This window comes from Notothenia rossii (assembly GCF_949606895.1).
Source record: "Notothenia rossii genome assembly, chromosome: 12".
Taxonomy (NCBI): domain Eukaryota; kingdom Metazoa; phylum Chordata; class Actinopteri; order Perciformes; family Nototheniidae; genus Notothenia; species Notothenia rossii.
In genome coordinates, this window is record NC_136911.1 from 11,785,896 (window position 1) to 11,806,952 (window position 21,057).

Here is a 21,057-nt window from a genome sequence, read left to right on the forward strand (position 1 = left end):
TACCGGAGGAGAGACGCGAGATACGGCTGATACTTGACGATCTGGCGGAGAAAGGTTGTGGAGCCTCCGTTGATATGTCCTTGTAAATGGCTTGATGGAAAGCAGGTGTGTAGTCGGGGAGGGTGCACAGCTGATTGCAGCAGGTGAGTGAAGGTTGAGCCGGGAGCCAGGAGTGACAGCCACCACGCACACACAAACAACACAGACAGGGGGAAACAAACAAACACAAAGGAGACGGCTGGAGCAGTACAGCCACCACAGCGTTACCTAATGCAATGTCTTACGGTGCCGTGTACCGGAGGGGAGAGAGAGAGAGAGAGAGCAGCGAAGGGGGGGGGGGAGAGAGAAGTAATACGGTTTCCTGATAAAGCTGTGGAGAGTATGTGCTGCAGGGAGGTGGATGCACAACGCACCCAGGAACGAACGCTAGCTCCGGTCCTTTTTACTGTGGATTCGATGTCCTGACAGGCTGGTATTTGTGCAACCTGCACAAACACAATACTGCACCATGATTACAAATGGTGAAATACAATGTAAAACTACCGAAAATTAGCAGCTCTAAAACACAACCGCTCTACTCAACGCAATTCTACTATACCCGCGGTCAGAGAGCGGAGATGTTTCCCCTGTGTGATGTAATATGACGCGTTTGACGTATGACCTTAAAAAAAAGCCGTTTTTAAGTGCAGAGCTCAAAATTGCTCCTTTCCCTTTGAATTCCTGCCCTTATGTCTCGTAAAACATATCAAATCCTGCATTCACTTTTTTAATTGTAATTTTCAAGCAAGTTTAAGCATAAATGTAGAATAAATAAAAACCTGCAAGATGCTCTTTAACACTAGAAACGCCAGAGGTTTTTGTATAGGCCTACCTAAACCGTCAAATCCCGCTATTAGAATGCAATTTTTAACAACATAGGGTGCTACATAACACACTTTCAGGAAAAGTCACGGACTGGGAGACTTTAATATTTTATTGAAAAAAAGTTACATTGCAATGCACACGCACAACACACATCACACAAATTGACCCGATTGGTGGTTCTCGTGTTAAATAAACTCACTAATTAATTAAACCAGTTCAATACGCATTATTCTTATTCTTATCATTCTTTATGAGCGCAAAAATAGTCTTAAAATCAGATCTGTTTTTTAAATGAAATCTGACGGCAGGCAGTTAGCTCTGATCACCTATGATAAATGCGCCACACCTAATCGCTGGCCATTCAGCCACAGAGCTCCCTCTATAGACCCTTTTACAGCCGAAGTCATCAAAAAGTTGCGCGCGCATGTGGGCAACGGAAGTGGTGTTGTTTTCAAGCAGTTCTGAATGACAAAGACGAGGTAGCAACTGGTTAGCAAGCATTTACAAACTGTACCCAGCATCAACATGTCTGGTTGTTGCGTATACGGTTGTACGAATCGCTATTCCACCGGCGGACTAAAGTTTTATAGGATTCCGAGAGGACCACGACCATTTCAGAGCAACCGGCGGCGTCTGTGGCTGCAGGCGATTAAACGTGGAATGAGGACATAATCAAAAATGCTCGCGTCTGCAGCGCCCACTTTATATCAGGTAATGAGGTTATCTAGCCCAGTGGTTCCCAAACTTTTTGGGCCCAAGGCACACCAAAGGACAAGTAAAAATCTCAAGGCACACCTACCCTAAAATAGCCCTTATAACACGTGTTATCACTCATATCATGTAAAATATCTGTAAATGTGCATACTTATTTACTAATGGCAAATAAAATGTGACAAAGACAACTATATTACTCATGAAATATTTATTAACGAACTTTTTTTTTAATTAATTTATAAATATAAATATATATATATATATTATATATATATATATAATATATATATTATATAATTTATTAAACTTTAGCAAATTAGGCTTCATCAAAGCAGCAACACACTCATTTAAACCAGACAGGTCACAAAATTAAAAATGAGGCAACGGAAACTCAGCAGAAACTCAGCACAGAGAACTGTCAATGCAAGGAAACATGGTCCTGAACTACAAATTATGAATATAACATTTCACCAATCAGCATTGAAACATGTGCTATTTTAAAATTTGCCTATTTACAGATTAATGGGATACATGTGCCTGTCGGGGCGCGCAGATTTTTTTAATCCTCGGTGGCACTGAAGAGAGGGCAACTCGCAAGTCCTGTTCAACAGACAGCCGTGACCTGCTGTTGTTCTTCATATAAGTCAGAGTAGAGAACGCCAGCTCACACAGGTAGGTAGTGGGAAAATGAAGTAGTTGCTCAATCGCGTGGTGGGAGATGCTTGGGTACTCCGATGCAGAAGCCAACCAAAACTGATCCAGTGGGAGCTCACTGAATTTGAGTTTCAGTGTGCGGTCCACACGGAGCTCTGCGCACTCCTCTCTCTCTTTCATGGAGAGCTTCTCTGTGGAGGATTCCTGGTGGAATGGGTCTTGGATCCAGTCATAGTCCTCGATGTCAGCCACACGTGGAAAATACTGCTCAAACCTCTCTTTTAAGGTCTGAAGGTGTTCCGCATACACAGCGCGCTCCTTAGCTGCCTGCGGCGCAGCTGATGTCAGCGGGAGCCCTGCTCCAAAGCCTCCTGCCACAGGAGAAGTTTGCCCATAAACCCCCGAATCTTATCTGTGGACGATAAAATGTTTTCATTCCTTCCCTGAAGCTTGGCGTTTAACTCGTTCAGATGCCCAAATATGTCTGCGAGGTAAGCCAGCCTGGCGCACCACCTCTCATCCGCGAGCTTGTCTTTATGTGGGACAGCGTTTTCACCTGAAAACTCCAAAAGCTGTTCCCGAAGCTCATAAAGACGGGATAGGACTTTCCCCCGTGACAGCCAACGTACCTCTGTGTGCAGGATCAGGCTTTGGTGGTCGGCTCCCATCTCGGCGCACAGCTGGGAGAAGAGGCGAGATTTCAGGGGCCTTGATTTTATGTAATTCACCATCTGCACGGCCTGATTCAGCACCTCAGTCAACTCCGGGGGCATGGTTTTGGCAACCAATGCCTCTCGGTGCAGAATGCAAGAGAACAGTCTGACCTGGAATATGTGCGTCGGTCTTTGCACAGATGGTGCGGCGAGCATGACGGGGAGAGTGAAAGGATTCATTGCTAAGGTGAGGGCACAAAACCCACATATCGTGACAAACCACTCTCCCGTGGTGTGGCTTTCCATTTCTTTGCAGAATAAAAATGTCTCTTTGATGGAGTCAGCATCAACATATCTGACGTTTGCCAGAAGTTGGGCAGCCCCACTGATGTCCGTAGATTCATCTATTTGGAGGGAAAATCTGCCGCTCGCCTGCAGTTTCTCTGCCAAATGTTCCTCAATGTCTTCGGACATGTCGTCGATTCTTCTTTTGATCGTATTATCAGACGACGGCACTTTCGATAGCTCATTTGCGGCATCTGGACCCAGCATGACACCTGCAAGTATTTTGCAAGCAGGGAGGATGAGTGTCTCCGCTATTGTGTGAGGCTTCTTCTGCTTTGCAATGAGCTCCGCTAGCATGTAACTCGCCTCCATTGCCTTATCAGACACTTTCACAGAATCCAACAAACATCCTTGCTGCCTCTGGTTCAGATCCCGCGCTCTTCTGAAGTAGTCCAAGTTACTGTGAACATGGGCGGGATGTTTGGTTTCCAAGTGCCTCTTCAGCTTGCTTGGAACCATGTTAGCATTAGCTAACTTCTCCCGACAGACGACGCACTCGGGCTGAGGATTGTTCACATCCCCGTTCCAAATGAAGCCATAAGACAGATAACTGTCATGGTACTGTCTGCTGACAGTTTTTTTCCTCTTCTCTTTCGGTGGTGGGTTGTCGGCAGTCTCTACACTGGTGGTTGCTGGTTTGCTCCGCACAAGAAAGCGCTCCATTTTCCCGCTTGCTTGTTTCTCAGTTTTAATATTGTCCTTCAGCCTTTGATGTGTCACAGTCTTATAAATCCCACCTGCGCAACTGCGTTAACAGCGGAATACGGGGTTCTGTGAGGATTATTTTTTAAATAATCGTTTTTAGGTATAGAGTTTGCCTCTGTATTATGAAATGTGTGCATACAAAGTACTGATATAGTAAATAAAAAAATAATTATTTTTGTGTAGTTGTATATTGCAATAATAACGTATGTTTGTCACAAAATCCCACGGCACACCTGGACTTGCCTCACGGCACACCAGTGTGCCGCGGCACACCGTTTGGGAACCACTGATCTAGCCTACTCTTTGATTTTACGGGAGAGCCTTGTTTACATTAGTGATTGTCTGTATGATGTAGAATAATAATCAAATGCAGCTAAAGTTTGATAAGCTGGCGTTAGATTTGCCTAGTAGCTTGCTAGGCTAAACAAACGTGTTTGTGTTTTATTTTTGCAGGCGAGACATCATTGGACTCTAGTAGTCCTGATTTTGTGCCATCTGTGTTCATGTACACAAAACAAAGCCAGAACCCAAATTCAAAGATGGACAGGTAAGATTAGAGTTGACATCCTCTCAGTCGTGTTTTTGTTTTGTTTACCTCTCTTGCATAAGCTTTGGTGCCTACAGCTGCTGTTTTGAGATATGGATTAGTCTAACTTTGAATTTCTGCTGTTACTGTAGGTACCATAGGAAAAGGAGGAGAGCTGACATTGCAGCAAATCAACGTGTTACTTCTGAAACTCCAGAACAAGAATGCAGCATGGATCCAGAACAAGAATACAGCATGGATCATTGTCCTGGTATGAATATATTTATGAATATATGAATATATCATCTTACAATTAACTGATTGATTGTCAGGGTTCCCACCCTCACTGAAAGAGTCAGTGTGCTCCTAGTGTGTGTGTGCTCCTGCCAGGCCCACTGCTCCAATTGCTATGTATGTCTGTGTGTGACGTGTACACTGGCCCCTGGATGGGTCAAATGCAGAGGAAAAATCTCCCCCTGGGATCGATAATGTATCTTCTCTTCTGTCATGGAAAAGTTTTGAAAATTCATTGGTAAAAATGTGTGAGAACCCCTGAATTGTGAACTTGGTTGCAGCACATGCACATTTTTCACTTTTCTATATTAAAGCTGAAGAGGATATCCCAGTTCCAAAGAGAGAGTACGATGATCTGAACCTGAGATACAGTCAACTTCAGGAGGAATATGTCAACCTGCGACAGGAGTTTGACACACTACAAGCAGAAAATATAAAGCTGAAAGAGGAGCTGCAAAAATCTAGATTCTCCTACACCACTGTTAAGTGCAACATTGGACAATTGATTTTTCTCACAGGACTGACCTCTGTGGTCTTTGAGTGGCTGATTACAAAAATGATGGGCAGCGTAGAAAGAATTCACAACAAACTTACAGTAGAGGACCACCTATTGATTATATTGATGAAATTAATGTTGGGCCTATGTAATACTGACTTGGCTTATAGATTTCAGGTATCAAAAACCACCTTATCAAATATTTTGCGGAGCTGGGTCCCTGCTATGGCCTTGGTCCTCAAGCCAGTCATTACATGGCCAAGTAAGGGTGCAGTACTTAAAAATATGCCAAAAATATTCAAGCGCAACTTTAGAAGATACCGGTGCATAATAGATTGCACAGAAATGTTCATAGCTAGACCCAGTAATCTGACTTCCAGGGCCCAGACATGGTCAAACTATAAACACAACACCATTAAATATTTGATCGGCATCACTCCAGCTGGTGCAATTTCATTTCTGTCTCCTGGGTGGGGTGGACGGGTTTCAGACAAGCAGATCACTAAGGAGTCAGGTTTCCTCAAACTTTTGGAGCCTAGGGATGAGGTTTTAGCAGACAGAGGATTTCTCATCAGAGATGAGCTTGCGGCCTATGGTGCAACCCTTCGTATCCCTCATTTCACAAAAGGAAAGAAGCAGCTTTCTGCACAGGAAGTGGACACATCTAGACAACTTTCTCGTGTGAGGATCCATGTAGAGCGAGTTATTGGTCGGTGGAAAAACTTTAAGATTTTACAAACAGTTATTCCTTTGTCGCAGGTTGACATACTAGATGATGTTGTTATTGTATGTGGTGCCCTCACAAACCTCTGTAAGAGTGTTGTTCCCAAATGAGTTACACATAACCATGTATGACTTATAAAGTGATTTTACATTTGTAAAACATGTATATAGGCCTACTGTACTTAAAACTGAATGCATTTTAATAAACCTCCCCACATTGGCTGCCACTGGTGTGTCTAATGGTCCTTTCCCCCCCAGATTATCTCAACAATTCAGAGTGCAGTATCACATTTATTTGTAATGTTGTTACTAACAGAGTTTCATTCCATTCAGGTGCCATTAAAGTGCCACTAAGCATTAACAACATAAAAAGTAGGAGTAGCCTTTGTACAATATATTAGGTTCAAACGTGTATGTTGTAAAAAGTAAATAATAATTTTAGGTCGCAAATTATCTCTATGGATACATATATAGCATTACCGAATGAAACTTAAAATATCTTGTTGCACTGAAGTGCATCTAGACACAGCTGTCAATAACAACATCAAATGTAAAGAAAAGGCTGATGATGAATTCATTGTTTCAACTGTAATACAACTTTAACAACCAGGGAAAGACAATCCATAACCGACATCTAACACCATATCTGGCCATATCCGTGTCACTGTTTTCCAGGCTCGTCAGCACTGCAGCACCTGGGTTCACATCCCGCAGTTCCCGGATGTCATCATCTGTCAACACTGATAATAGAGCAACAAAAAGACACAATTATGTTCACATTTTAAGAATAATGACTGAATTATTCTAAAACCAGACCAGTTAAGCTGTAGATAACAAACAATCGAATTTCTAGAATCAGTAATCTGAAGACAAAAGGACAGACATATTCAAACTAACATAACAAATGATACTGAAACTATTCAAACTGAGCGTGTATGTTTACAAAAAGTCATGATGCCACGTTGGTTTTCATCTCTGCATCACCAAGTAACACCTTTCTTTTTAACTGAATGATATTGGCTGCTGACATTTTGAACCCTGTTGTCTCTGTGTTGTTGTTCATGAAAATGTTAGTTTCAAACCCTGGTTATGATGAGAAAGTTACAGGGCAAGGCATACGATTTTTGATATGGAAAGGAGAGTAATAGCCAGCTGAAAGGACAGTAACACACCCCTGAACTGTTACCTACAAGCCCACAACACCAAATAATAGGCTACTTACCCCGCCATACAGGTGCAATTCGCTGTGAGGACGTAGTTTTCTCGTTGGTTGATTATGACCCAAGCCTCATACATCGTTGTCTTGTGTCCTTGTCTTTGACAAGGGAGAATTTCTGATCTCAAAATACAAAACTCTGAGTCTATGTCATGGTATTTGACGTTCTGTACATGACCACAGACAACGTATTCGTAAGCATCCACTGACTTATAGGCTCGTAATTTCTCTCTGGTGTACACGCTCGGTTTCTCAATTAAATATATCTGGCCAATGTATATTCGGCCACTTGCTAACGTCTTCAACCCACTCATCAATAGAACACGGATCTGGAAGTCGGACACCATTTGTCAAAGTCAACTTGTTAAGGTAACATTCACAATCTTTAGTTGATAATCCCCTTGCGTAGCTTGACAAGCTGTTTATCTCTGCCATCCTTCTGTTGCCACCATGTGCGCGCATACGTTCTACGTCATCATTGTATACAAACACAAAAAGGGTCTATACAAATCAAACTGTAGACGGTGTGAAAGCACCTATTGTTTTAAATAATGGTCGGAATGTGACAGGTCTGTGAACCTTCCGAATTACCGTGGGACAGCACATTCTAAACTAAAATGTTCAATCAATAAAGTAACATCTTATCTTATCTTAATAATATTTTCATATTAATAATAATAATAAATCATACAGTATGTGTCCGAAAGGGAGCAGGAGGAAGCAAACACAAAAATATACAAAAAATATACTGCATATTAAAGCAAACGATTGTAAAGGTAAAAGTATGAGCATAACAAATAAAGAATTGCAATGTAAAATATTTACATTATTATTATGATTATTTAATATATAAAGACTAAATATTATTGAATTACAAGATTAGATATACTTTAGTTTAGTATCTAAAATATCGATGTGTTCAAATGCTCTTCAAAACACAACTGAAAGTCCATGAAACTTGTCTTTCTGTATTTGTGAATGAAGCGCCATCTCCTGGTTAAAACCTGAAATTGAAAATCTGGCAACGCCCTCTTGGAAAATAGTGGGAGGGCTTAACATTCCTCTATACTGGTGTTAGGCAGGTCGTAGGCAGGAAGCTGTAAGCTGGAGTCTGAAATGAAGTGCTACATATGTAGATAGGGAGATAGGGAGATAGGTTGAGTTTGGCTCTTAAGAGTGCCGTTGGTTTTATGATGGTGTAGATCAGTGTATGGGTTTGTGGTGTGGGTACATGAGCTGCAGGAGAGAACAGAAAAAGTGAATTATGTAGTGAAACTAGCTTTTTTAAATGCACATTGTGATGGTTTAACTACTTTAGACCGACTGAGTTCATTTACGTGTTTCCTGTTTCATACGCGTAACAAACACATGGACTATGCCCCTCCCCCCCCAACATATATTAAAATGTCGGCCAGCGTTAGTACTGTCATGTGTAAAACAAAAGCGATTAAGATAACGTATAACTCACACTTTAACACCGACGTATGTAGCCGTAATTAAGACAAATATTTTTCACAAACCACTTATGATCTGATATAAATGTAGCTAAACTAGTTTAAGCTTATGTTGAACGTGAGCTAGCTCGCTAGCCGCCCGCAAGAATAATTTCACATTAATGTTGCTTTGCTGATTATGGCGAAAGCATTTCTCAGACTTAGAACAGTTCAGTATGTATGATGAACCATGCGAGTAAAGGCTTAAAAAAATGCCCCAATTATTCAATCTAAGCAAAACATGTATCAGACTTTAGTGACCCAACTTACTTTGTCAGAGGATGGATCGCAATGCCGGTGGCAGCATCTTTGGCCAATAGGTGGTGCTCCGAATTATGTAATTTCCTGTACCGATTATACAATAAAATATTAATACATTTCCTATATTTTGACACGATAACTCTTTAATAACCTAAGTAGCCTACGGACAAAAACAAAAAAGTATATATTGCCTTATAAAATGCAGAAAAGTTTAAACATCTAACATGATAATAATAAATAAAAAATAATGATATCTTAAACCAAAATAAATAAAATGGAAAATTAACCGACAACAACAATTTAACATAAATAAAACAAGGATTAAAACAAGGATAAGTTTGACTCAATGTTGTGTAAAGTACCCGTTATGGTTAAAAAATATATTTTTTTATTTTTATTTTTTGAAAATAAAACAGCTTCCAGCTTCCCGAGACACGAAGAGGAGACACAAACAATTCTTCCACTTGAAATGCGTTTAAACTGTGTCAGAGAGATGCCCTCAGCTAAGGAAACGGCTGAGGTCATGATGCATAATGTGTTTCGGCTTCATGGTTTCCCAAAGGATATTGTCTCCGACCGGGGCCCCCAGTTTGTGTCACGCTTCTGGAAGGAGTTCTGCAGCCTCATCTGTGCCACGGTCAGTCTCTCGTCTGGATACCATCCGGAGTCTAACGGCGAGACAGAGCGCCTAAATCAAGAACTGGAGACCTGCCTGCGCTGCCTGGTGTCCCAGAATCCATCCTCCTGGAGCGAGCACCTCACCTGGGTTGAGTATGCGCACAACATCCTCCCTACATCTGCCACGGGCCTGTCCCCGTTTCACTGTGTTTATGGCTACCAGCCGCCACTGTTCCCAGACACGGAGAGAGAGGTCATGGTCCCGTCTGCCCACGCTCTGGTCAGGCGTTGTTGGCGCGTGTGGGCTGCGGCTAGGAAGATCCTCTGCAGGAATTCACAACTTGTTAAAAGAGCAGCAGACCGAAAATGCTGACCAGCCCCTGTATACCAGCCAGGCCAAAAAGTCTGGCTTTCAACACGAGACCTTCCCCTCCACGTACTCTCCCCTAAATTGGCTCCCCGGTTTGTGGGTCCTTTTCCCATCACCAAGGTCATCAACCCGGTTTCAGTTAGACTACGGCTTCCCAGGGCCATGAAGGTACATCCCACCTTCCATGTAGGGAAACTAAAACCATTGAAGGAGAGCGCTATGGTTCCCACCGCCAAACCCCCCCCCCCCCGGATGATCGATGGAGGTCCGGTTTACACAGTCAAGACACTATTGGCTAGTCGGAAAAGGGGTAGAGGGCGACAGCTACTGGTTGACTGGAAGGGTTATGGTCCTGAGGAGCGGGCATGGATTCCTTCCCGCTTCATCGTAGATAAAAGCCTCATTGAGGATTTTGACCCCCTCAATTCAGAGGAGCCTGGGCCGTCAGGAGCCGTCCCTAGAAGGGGGGTACTGTCATGTCTAAGAAACTTATAGTGAAAGTTTATTCTTTATTTTAGTTTTGTCATGTCCCTTTGTCCTGTGCTTTATGTGTATTCCCTTAATTAATTCTCCCTCTCATTTCAGGCCTCCACGCTCCCCGCCCCCTTCTGTCTCCTGTGTCCTTGATTATTTTCCCCGCCCTGATTGTTTCCACCTGTGTCCCCTTTACCTGTGTATATATTGTGTTAGCTCCCTCCTGTTCATTGTCAGTTCGTTGTCTCTCTATGACCGACGTTCCTGCTTACCTTACGGACTTTTCACGGATCTATGTTATTGATCACTGTTCTAGTTTTCCTCAAAAGAGTGTTTTGTTTTCATTACTGGGATATGCAATTGAGTTCATGTCGTGCAATTGAGTTCATGCCTCAGAGTTCACTCCTTGACAGAGTCTTTTAATTTTTCCTTTGACAAAATGGCGACTGACATGTGTTTGTTCGTCATGGGGTCAAAACAAGATGGATACTGATTAATTTGAGCACACAATGGACTCTCACCGATGAGATGAAATCATGAGGTGCTGATCTTAACAAAGAAACTAGATACCAGGCTAAACTTTAGCGTAGTATAACAGCAAAACACACTCCAAAAATGCTGAACAATTAAAACAAGTTAACAATAACAATCCAAATAGTAGACACCGTCAAACTATACGGTAGTCTATGGCCGTCCGATGCAACTCTCACGCTATTATGTGACAAAATGGGAGACTAGTCAAAAACTATTAAAAAGAACATTTTCTATTTAACGTAGAAATGCCCTAAATCCTTTCTTGACACATGCAATGATTTAACCAGTTTAGCCCTAAGCCTGTTTTTCAGGTCTCAGGCTCGAAAATGACATTCCCAGAACAAATGACCATATCTTCCCTTCTAAAAGGGTTAAATTAATAATATTTATTCTCAAAGTGATGTTATACCTGTGAGTTGGATGTAGAAAAGTCAGAATCAATATAGATGTTTTTCATTTTAAAGAAAATTCAGATTGAACATAGTAAAAAAACTGTAAATTATAGTGTCCGTCCAAAAACTCTTTTTTACTTATTGTGAAAACTACCCTTGGATAAGGTAGACTAAAAGTTTTAGGAATCCAAAGTACAACATATAAGTACCCTGTATCAAGATTGATGCAAAACAAGTGACATTTGACCTTTTTAGAGAAAAAAATCATCACTCGTATGCATTCCCAAGTATTATGGGGAAGATGCCACCGCGCTCAGGATGTGCTCTGATGCTGGCAACAAAACGGTGAAGACCTATCTACTGCACTAAGTGCCTGGTGCCTCAATTCAAAAACACTAAACACATTCAGGTTGTGTAAACTTTTTTTCTTTTTTGCCAGTGTTTAGCAAAAAAACTCCACCTCTGAGGTGATTTGGGTGGAAATGGGGGTTTTATCGTTTCTCTGGAACCCATTGGTCGATTTTGGTGATTGACATATCTTTCTGACCGTTAGAGCCAATAAAATCGAAGGGGAGTCTCCCCACTCACACACATGGTAAAACAAAAAGGTGGGGGCTTCGCGGACGCAGTTTTGCATGAGAGTGAAGGAATAGAGCTATAGCTCTAGCTCTGACATCTGGAAACCGAAAAGCAGGTTTATTGCTCATGGATTATCAGGAAGGGACACAGACACATTGGATTAAGCTATGGATTAACTTCAGCAGCGTTTTTTTCGTTTTAATTTCATTGAAGACCACTTTTGACCAGACTACGACACCTGTGAGCCATGTTAGCGTTTTTAGCTACCTAGCGCCATATGTTTTGATGTCTGTTCTTGTTATTATCTCCGCGAGTTCATATAATTGAGTGATAATGAGCGTACCCTTCGATTCTGTGTCACCTCATGATGTGAAACGATGGGTTGGATGTGCACCAAAGATAAATAATAAGGTTTTGTGAGTGAATTTCGGTGCAGTCATCTGTTAGCATTTTTTGCTCGTTGCTAATTCAGAGGCTCAGCGTTAGCATTGTGGGTTTTTAAAAAAAAAAAGTTAAAATGATCAGTTAGATGAGTTTCTTCCCGTTACATGGATATAAAACATTCACCGTTTATTAAATGAACATGCCCGCAGACACTGTTTCCAGCAAGATGTTGCGGCAGTACCCCGGTACCGGGGTCTCTCGGGCTTAACAGGTTAAAGAGTATACTTCGGACTTCCACAGACTTTTACCACCACAATTAAGCAAGACACCATCTCACTTATTTGGGACTAAAACAACAGATTCCATCGGTGTTGTTCAACAAACCCAGTATTAACAGACCTAGGCAGACACCATCTTTCTTATTCTGGAGCCAAGAACGATATATTCCATTGGGTCGTTCAACCAACACACTAAATATATATATATATATATATATATATATATATATATATATATATATATATATATATATATATATATATATATATATATATATACACCGGTTTGAAAAAACACATTAATATAGTTCCGGCTTAAAGAAACTCACACATACATTTAATTTCCAGCTTAATCAAATCAAATCAATTCAAAGTTTATTTATAAAGCACATTTGAAAGTGATAAGAAAATACACATTAATATCAGGCAGCGTCAATGAAAGAACAAAGAAAAGGAAAAAGACTCACCCTTGCTTGCCCCAGAACAACGCCACGTGTTATATTTAGTCTATGTTGTAAATTTAGTTTTTTTTTAACATTAAATTAACAGTTCTTCTCAGGATCTGCTGCCCGCCATCAAACACACAAATCTAATGGTTCCCACATAAACTATTGAAGATTTTTGATTTAACTGGTTCTTCTTACCGTGTTTATTTGAGCTCTTTGTGTTATCTGATGATCGGCAGTGTCTCCGTCGAATGGCTGGCTTGTTTCTCTCCCGGTGTAGCGAAATTTTCCGATTTTTTCTTCAGAAACAATTACAACGCGTTAATGAAAAGACTTTGGCTAACCAACTTCATTACTGAGATTGACCAGACTCTTATTGATAAAGACATTTTCACGGATGAATGGAGGATCCAAGGCGCTTCGGAGGCTTTTCTGCACAATCTCAAAAATTGCATACGCCTCAAGGAGAGACTTGAAAAGATCAATGCCAAGTTGGATGGAGAAGAAGAAGACTAATAACCAGCAGTTGAATGAAGCCAGGGATTTTTTTCTTTTTCGATACATCGACTTTTTCTTTAAAGTAAAATAAAAATGGGGAACTACTATGCAAAACGCTCTGTATATATTGATCAGAATGTAGTCAATACTCTTTTAATAAGTGTGGTGATGAGGACGATTGAAAACAGAATGAGTAGCGACCCCTGTGTAAACAGAATGGCTGAAGTTTGTAAACTAGAAGACATTTTGGATATCGTTCGTTCTGGCAGTACTATTCCGGGTCATTGGGAAATGATTGTAAACAAAACATTTAAAGTGGTCCTGGAATCTTCATTTTACGAAACATTCTGTAACATTACCGAAGAAATGAAACAAACATCAAAAGGGTATCATGTGCTCTCATTGTATGCTCTGTTTGTAGATGTAATGCATCTTTGTGTCAAAAACAGCATGAATATTTTGACTGAAGTGAAAAAACTCCATGATGATATTTCCAGTGATGTGGGGAATCCTAAACTGGGAACGGTCCTGGGGATGTTACAGTCAGTATAACTATTAATTTTCTGTCTGAAAAAAAAATGTAAATAGAAAATTATTTTAAAAATAAAAAAATTGTTTTTTACTTTTAAAAACTGTTGGTCAAATGTTGCTAACCCCGCCCCTTTCATGTGAACGCATTCTCAGCTGGAGAGAAAAACCCTGGCTTGATTTACCGAGTTCATAACCAGCGTCGTAGGACCGCTTAGCGAGATCTCGTTTGTTAGCGTTAGTTAAGATAACTCAAACATATCCAGGGTATGTTGAACTGGCTTCGTAGTACAGGGCACAGGTGGCTGCATAGCAGCGCTAATGTCAAAGACACAAACATTATACATTATATTTGTATTTTACCAGGATGCAGTGACACAAATATTTGGGAAGGCCCCTAGCCTACAGTACCTGCCCCCCCTGGGGGACATGTCCCCCCCACTTTTCGAAATCCTGTTTGTGTCCCCCCACTTTACAAATATGTTTATTATTGTTTTTTATCGCAAGCCGTCATCGCCACGGAGGAGCACACAGCGCCTCTGACTGAGCGAGCGAGACTGAGAGAGAGAGCGAGAGAGACCACACCTTTATCTATTTAATTTATAATTGTACAAAATAAAATAAGAAATCATTCCAATGTGGACAGGACAGTAAAAAAAAAAAAAGGTTTATAAGGGGAGTGATTAGTAAAATATGCATAAATAAAAAGAAAAAATAATAACTAGGTAACATAAGACAAGAATAAACAAGTTTAGATTATTTGTTATTGGTTGTGATCATATTCTAAAGATTTTTGGATTATTGAAAAAGTATACAGCTCCCTTTCATATGAGTGTTGAGAGCTGTATCCATACATTCATTTTGTGCTCAAAGTGCACCAGATTGATGCATTTAACTTCAACATAAACAAAAATATCTTCCCGGGGGTGCATGCCCCCGGATCACCCCCAAATAAAGCAGGTTAAAACAATTCAATTGCATACATTTTCTTTTAGTAAACACTGAAAACGGGTCCCACAGACCCAAACAGCACACAAAGGTTAAAGGTAAGCATATAATATTGTTAAAATGTGCTAAATATATATATATATATATATATTAAAAAAAAGAAAGAAAGAGGAGTTAAAGTAGCTCACGATTTGTTTTATTTTTTGAAAGTAGCCCTCATCCTAAAAAAGGTTGGAGACCCTGACTTACGGTACGTCCACACAGCGGCGTTGGAAAAAGCTTGCCGGCGGGCGTGTCTCAAGCTCGACCAATCACATGAATCTCCCGCCCCTGACACACAAGCAGCGGTTTGATTGGCTAGAGCTTGTACTGGCATATGATTTGATTGGCTGACTCTTCCACCGAAAGCTTTAGAAGATTCAAATGTTGAACATTGCTCAACTTTTGAATCCTGAGATGCCTGGAAATCTCTGCTTTGCTTCCCACAATGCAGTTCGGTGAAAAGTGAGGCAAACTGACGTCACCTCATTCAAAGTGAATGGGCAGAAGCGCTGTGTGGACGTACCGTTAGACAGTGAGAGAGAGGGGCTAGATCGGGGCTTGACCCACGTCGCTCAAAACGGCACAATAGTCACACTGTAGACACTAATTATAAGAACACAGACTAAAACAGCAATTTACAGACGAGTCAGATGATTAAACATGATCTTAAAATATATTTTAAGATGTATTTATTTTGCATTTATTTGCATTTCTTTGGAATTATTATTTGAATTACTTTCTGCTGACACTAGATGGGGCTGTTCCCCACCTGCCTCTAATGACCAGTCGCCACTGGTCATGACATATTTCTTGTGAATGTTATATTTGGGCAGCCTGAGCATAGGAATGCAGCAGTCACATTTACGTAATATCGGAAAATGTAGGCTGGCTTTACACCCACGGCCCTATCAGAAACGTTGCTATCAGAAACAATGCCCGACTGTTTTAGACGTAATATGGTCGGTGCATGTTTACATTAGCATCGTTAACACTCAGAGCTAACCTGTACTGCACAGAGCATGTGTGTGAAGAAGCTGGAAATAAAAAGGAACTCACCTTGTGGTATAACCAGCAAGAGAGAAAGCCTTTGAGCTCCATACTGTTTCAGAAATAATCCTTGATAATCCATTATATGGCGTTTCATCACCGCAGTGTCTGCCGGTAGAATCTCCCGCATGAGCTCATCCCCCTCCTTTTTTCTTTTATCAATTTTTTTTTTTAAAGCGTTAAACCCCAAATCAGAGGAGCACTTTTGAAACAGGAAGTGAAATAGAGGGATATGAGGCATGGCTAGTGATCTGTTTGGTATTTGGAGCAAAACACTTCATAGACATGTTTTTTATATATTTTGATATATCTGAGACCTATGCTATTGCCTAAAAATAGCATCATAGGTGCACTTTAAAATGATTTTTTTGTGTTCTTCAGAGCCACAGGCCGTCTGATGATTACAAGCATCAAATGACCAGAGAAAGGCGACAGCATTGCAGCTTGATTAAGAAAGTCGGGGGATGCGATCTGGCAGTGGAATGCTGATCACTTCCATTTGTCTAATTAGACTGAATTGACCAGTATGATTTATTTGCTGCACTTTGGGTGAATTGGAATATTAAACACGTAATTGTAGTTTAATTTTCTACATTTGTTTAATTGTGGATTGATTGTCCAGAAGCAAGACAGTAGAGTTTAAGATATAAGGGCTTAATTGAAGCCGAATATACCAAAACAAAATGTACTCGTACAAATGTGTGTGCTTAATACCACTCTGTCAAACACCCACTGTTGCAAACTACAGCCTCTATCTTGTATTTCCCACCCTGTGCATTCCCCCTTCCTCCCTCTCTGTCTGCTTCCCATCTCCTATGATTGGCTGTCTGCTAGGATTGATTTATGACTCCAGCTTAACACTTGGCCAGAGTAAATGTCCTGCTTATAGTTTTGCCATAATATCGCAATTTGTCTTGCCGGTCACAGTGGGCACTTTTGGAAGACAAGCACATGTGAAGGAGGCCCAGAGGAGTGAGGGTGCCAGGCAGGTGAAAGATGACAAGCAGCATGTCTCTTTCATTCAGCCGAGCAGCTCGACTCGCCTTGCTGAGCTGAACAGCAGGTACAGACATGGCACTTCACCTAAATTAATAGTTGACCTGCTCGCCACGTTGCCGAGTGAAGAGTTATGGTCCAAGCACCGCAGCAGGATAGGCAGCAAACATAGCTAACAATAGGGCAGTGGGATGTTTGATGAGGGGAATCAAGGCAGAGGCCAAGAGGCTAAAATGGATGGATTAGCTTTGTTATCAGAAAGGCCACTAAGTCGCTGCACCGGCCATCCTCACTAGCTTATCATCACATCCAACTGGCTAATCCAATTTCTGGCCTTCCCTGGCCCCCTGCTCTATATTCAGCAATGCTTCTAAATTTCTAGGAGATCACTGAATTGTCAGATTTAAAGAATGTACAACTTACTGATAGCAGAATCTTCCTTAGGCCTAGGGATGGGTATCGTTTTGAAATTGTCCGGTTCTGCTTATCGATTCCGGTTCTTATCGATTCCCCGTTTGGATTCCAAAATTGTAAAAGAAAGAGGTCAAACGTTTAGATAACAAAAATATCTTTATTTATTTAAGCTTTAACTGACATTTTTACAAATAAAAAATATACATGCAATACAAATGCACAATAGCTGTGCTTTATTTTAACTGAGCTATGCCTGTGGCAAGCTATTAACAGGCATTACACTGTCCCTTGTCTTTTTCTTTTTTAGTGTATTGGAGCCTCACTTTAGAGCATTTACCCCGACCCATCTTTTGTTTTATGAAGTGACTGAGCTCGTGAATTGTCTACGTGAGGGCGGGGGGAGCCTCACAGCGGGGCAACTATGGACCTATGTCGCCTGTCTGCGCAACTTACATGATGCCGTTTCAAAAGATGAAGGACGGTGCCGGCCGTCAGCGAACCGAGCCGGCCGTCAACCGCCCGCTGACGACCGGCTGTTCTGTGATTCTCCAGAACACACAGATGGCCAGTCCGCCACTGAATTCCACCGGGTCGCTGCCGGACCCGGTAGAATACAGGGTCTACCGTGTTTAGGAACCGTTAAGCAGAACCAAAATTGTGTATTTTGTATGGGTACACGGTACCCGGTATTTTCTTATCGGTTCTCATCTGGAACCAAGTTTCGGTTCCCAACCCTACTTAGGACTGACACTTTTTTCAATTGATGTATGCCTAACTGAGAGATCATGCCTGCATTATAAGCAATTATTGTTGTTAATAATGAATTACAGTTGGCCACTGCCACTCATGTGAAGTATGGGTAATTATTAGGGGTGTTAGAATTTTGATTCTAAATTGAAATTCATTCCAAATTAGCGTTCAATTTTAACTATCAATATCAAAGCAGGATTGGTGACAAGTGTTTTATTTTTTCTCTATTCCTGCCTTCTTGTGTGTATCCAAAGATGAAAAAATAACACTGACGTCAACATAATGTCATAAAGTCGAAAGTCATTACCCATTGTAGATTTGGAGAATTGTGACAGCAACTATACGAAAATATTATTTTCTCTAAAAAAGTTAAATGGGTACATAAAAATGCAGCGGGGCTACATTAAAAACTGGATTTGTTTGCATCTAAGGGTTAAATTGCCACAGAATATTAGTGTTGGGAAACATCTAGAAATAAATGCATTGCAGTCTTTACTTCTCTGTATAAAATTCAACACATTAAACATTTTTTAACAGCAGTGCTCAATCTTTTTTAATTTAGACTTATTCTGTTACTCTTCAAAGAATCTCAGTGGATCGGCACACATTTATTACATTTGATTTGCTTTCAAATAAGCTTTTAAAAGCATATGTTGCATTGACATAAAAGAACAATGTAGAACGATCCAAATGCCTGAGACGAGAGTATAATTAATTTCTAAGAACTGAGTTTTTTTTTAATCGAGCCATGTTATTCATGCAAGCATGAAATCGATATGACGTGTAAATCAAAAATAAATTAGATTTTCTTTGTTCTCTATGAACAATCATTTCAAATGAATTGTGGAGTAGACTTCATGATTTAAAGTAATGGTCCAGTTCATATCCAGGACCTCTTTACATAATGCATATAACACAGCCCGGTTTTAAAACAATTTACTTCTGGGGTTAACCAGGCTAATGACATATTCATTTTCTGCAAGAGGAAGCTACACAGTGCAAAGAAGTAAATGAGCTTTCCATTGTCCACTGGCACCTTTAGACAACTCTGTGAAACTTGTCTTGGTACAACAAAGGCTGCAAGGTTTGAGATTTTAATTATAATGGGATTGATCCCTCATTTTTGAAACGATGGCATCAAGCCCTCATTATTTGTGTGCCATCTGTTGATGGTTTGAATGGCATCAAGTACAAAATAAATATATATAGTTGTGTACTTCTCGATATTGTACAAATGAACTTTATTTGATATTCTATTGAGTCCAGAGGGAGAACTCTCTCTTTTTCTGCCCTCTTGTTGAGGAGGGCAGGTCACTGGTCAGGGTCATCTACAGAGCAGCTACCCTTGAGATGGTCTGGGTTCAGTGCATTGACTATAGGAAAAACAACCCAGTCAGTCATGGGTTTCTGAAGTCATGTTGTAAAGCTTAGGTGACTTCCTGCCATATTTGGTCAGTTACAGGAGTCAGGAAATGCAAATGCCTAATAATATCAATGATGCTTCAAACAAAGGGATATTTCTTACCCTTATTCTTGTACTTCTAAAATATTTAGATACATTTGGGTCTTAATTGGAATGGTGTACATTACATTACATTGTACAGTTTCCCATTATACCTTTGGAAAGCTTTGAGTCAATTTGATTCTTTGCCTCGAAGGACCTCTTTTCTTTTGAAGAGGACCTTTTGTCTTTATTGAGCCACTTGGTTTTTTGTTAAGTAAACAGCCGATCGTTTTGGAGGGTACAATGCTGTCCGTGCAGAAAATAATGTTGAAATGCAATTTAATGCACCAAGAATGATTATTACTATAATTTCCAAAGTTTTTGTTGAGCAGTACCTTTGATATAGAAACAGTACTCCTCTAGACCAGACCATTGTGGTGACACATTCCAGTAGGGGAAAGCAACCTAAACGAAAAAGCTTATAATTCAAAACGCAAAAGAAAATAAGAAAGAGCTGTTGCAACAGACTGTATTGGGTGTGAATTAGGGTTGGGTCTCTGTTGAGTAAAATCTTCTAAATAAATAACAATGTTGACATTTCGACTGATTTTATACAACTTAGGTTAAAAATGCGTTTTACAACACATTTCTAAGCGGTTGACCAATCACAAACTGAAAGCTAACCAATCAGAGCAGACTGGGCTCTGGTTGCCGACAGAGGGTGAAAGAGGTGCTGAGAAAAATAAAGCACTTTTTATAACATTAAGCCTAATATGTCCTCTTTAACACCCATCAGAATCCATTGAAATCAAGCCATCCCTCGAATGCTAAAAAATAAACATTGTGATGTCTACCTACAGTGCTAAATCTTTTAACCATGGTGGCTGACTGACTGAAGGACTTGCTAAAAAAATAAGCATAACTCTGTGTACCCACCCAAAGGAGTATTGGCAGACATTTTGTTGATGGACAGTCTGCTCACTCAATCCAGCAGCCTTTTACAACAGCTGATTAGCAGAGTGCAGACCTTTAGCTTAGCAATTGTTTTGTTACGGCCTAGAGATATTGGACCCCAAAGCAAAAGACTTAGAGAGAGAGAGATGGTCAAAAACAAAAAGTTTATTTTAAGCAGAGGCACAGTAAATGGCAGTTGAGGCAGGAAGCTGGCTGGCACGGAGACGTCAGGGACAGGAGGCAAAAATCCAGGCGAAAAGATCACAGGGACGAGGTGAGCAGCGAGACACACCGGAGGGTCGAACACAAAGGAATTATCTGGCAGGGAAGTGGCAAGAGGACTGGGCTTTTATGTCAACAGGTGGAAAGGTGTGTCTCGTCTGCTGCTGGGAGGAGCCAACCAACTCCCTGTCACAC

The 21,057-nt window shown here is 40.8% G+C and overlaps 1 protein-coding gene across 1 annotated transcript in view; it reads right to left on the reverse strand.

Annotated features, from left to right (window-relative positions):
- The window catches only part of LOC307026488 (uncharacterized protein), a 38,817-nt gene extending 22,682 nt beyond the window's left edge, over positions 1–16,135 (reverse strand). The window contains exon 1 of the mRNA XM_079661885.1: positions 16,092–16,135. Within this exon, the coding sequence (XP_079518011.1) occupies positions 16,092–16,133 (42 nt within the window). The 5' untranslated portion in view covers positions 16,134–16,135. The remainder of the gene's footprint in view (positions 1–16,091) is intronic.
- Between the last annotated feature and the right edge of the window lie 4,922 nt (positions 16,136–21,057).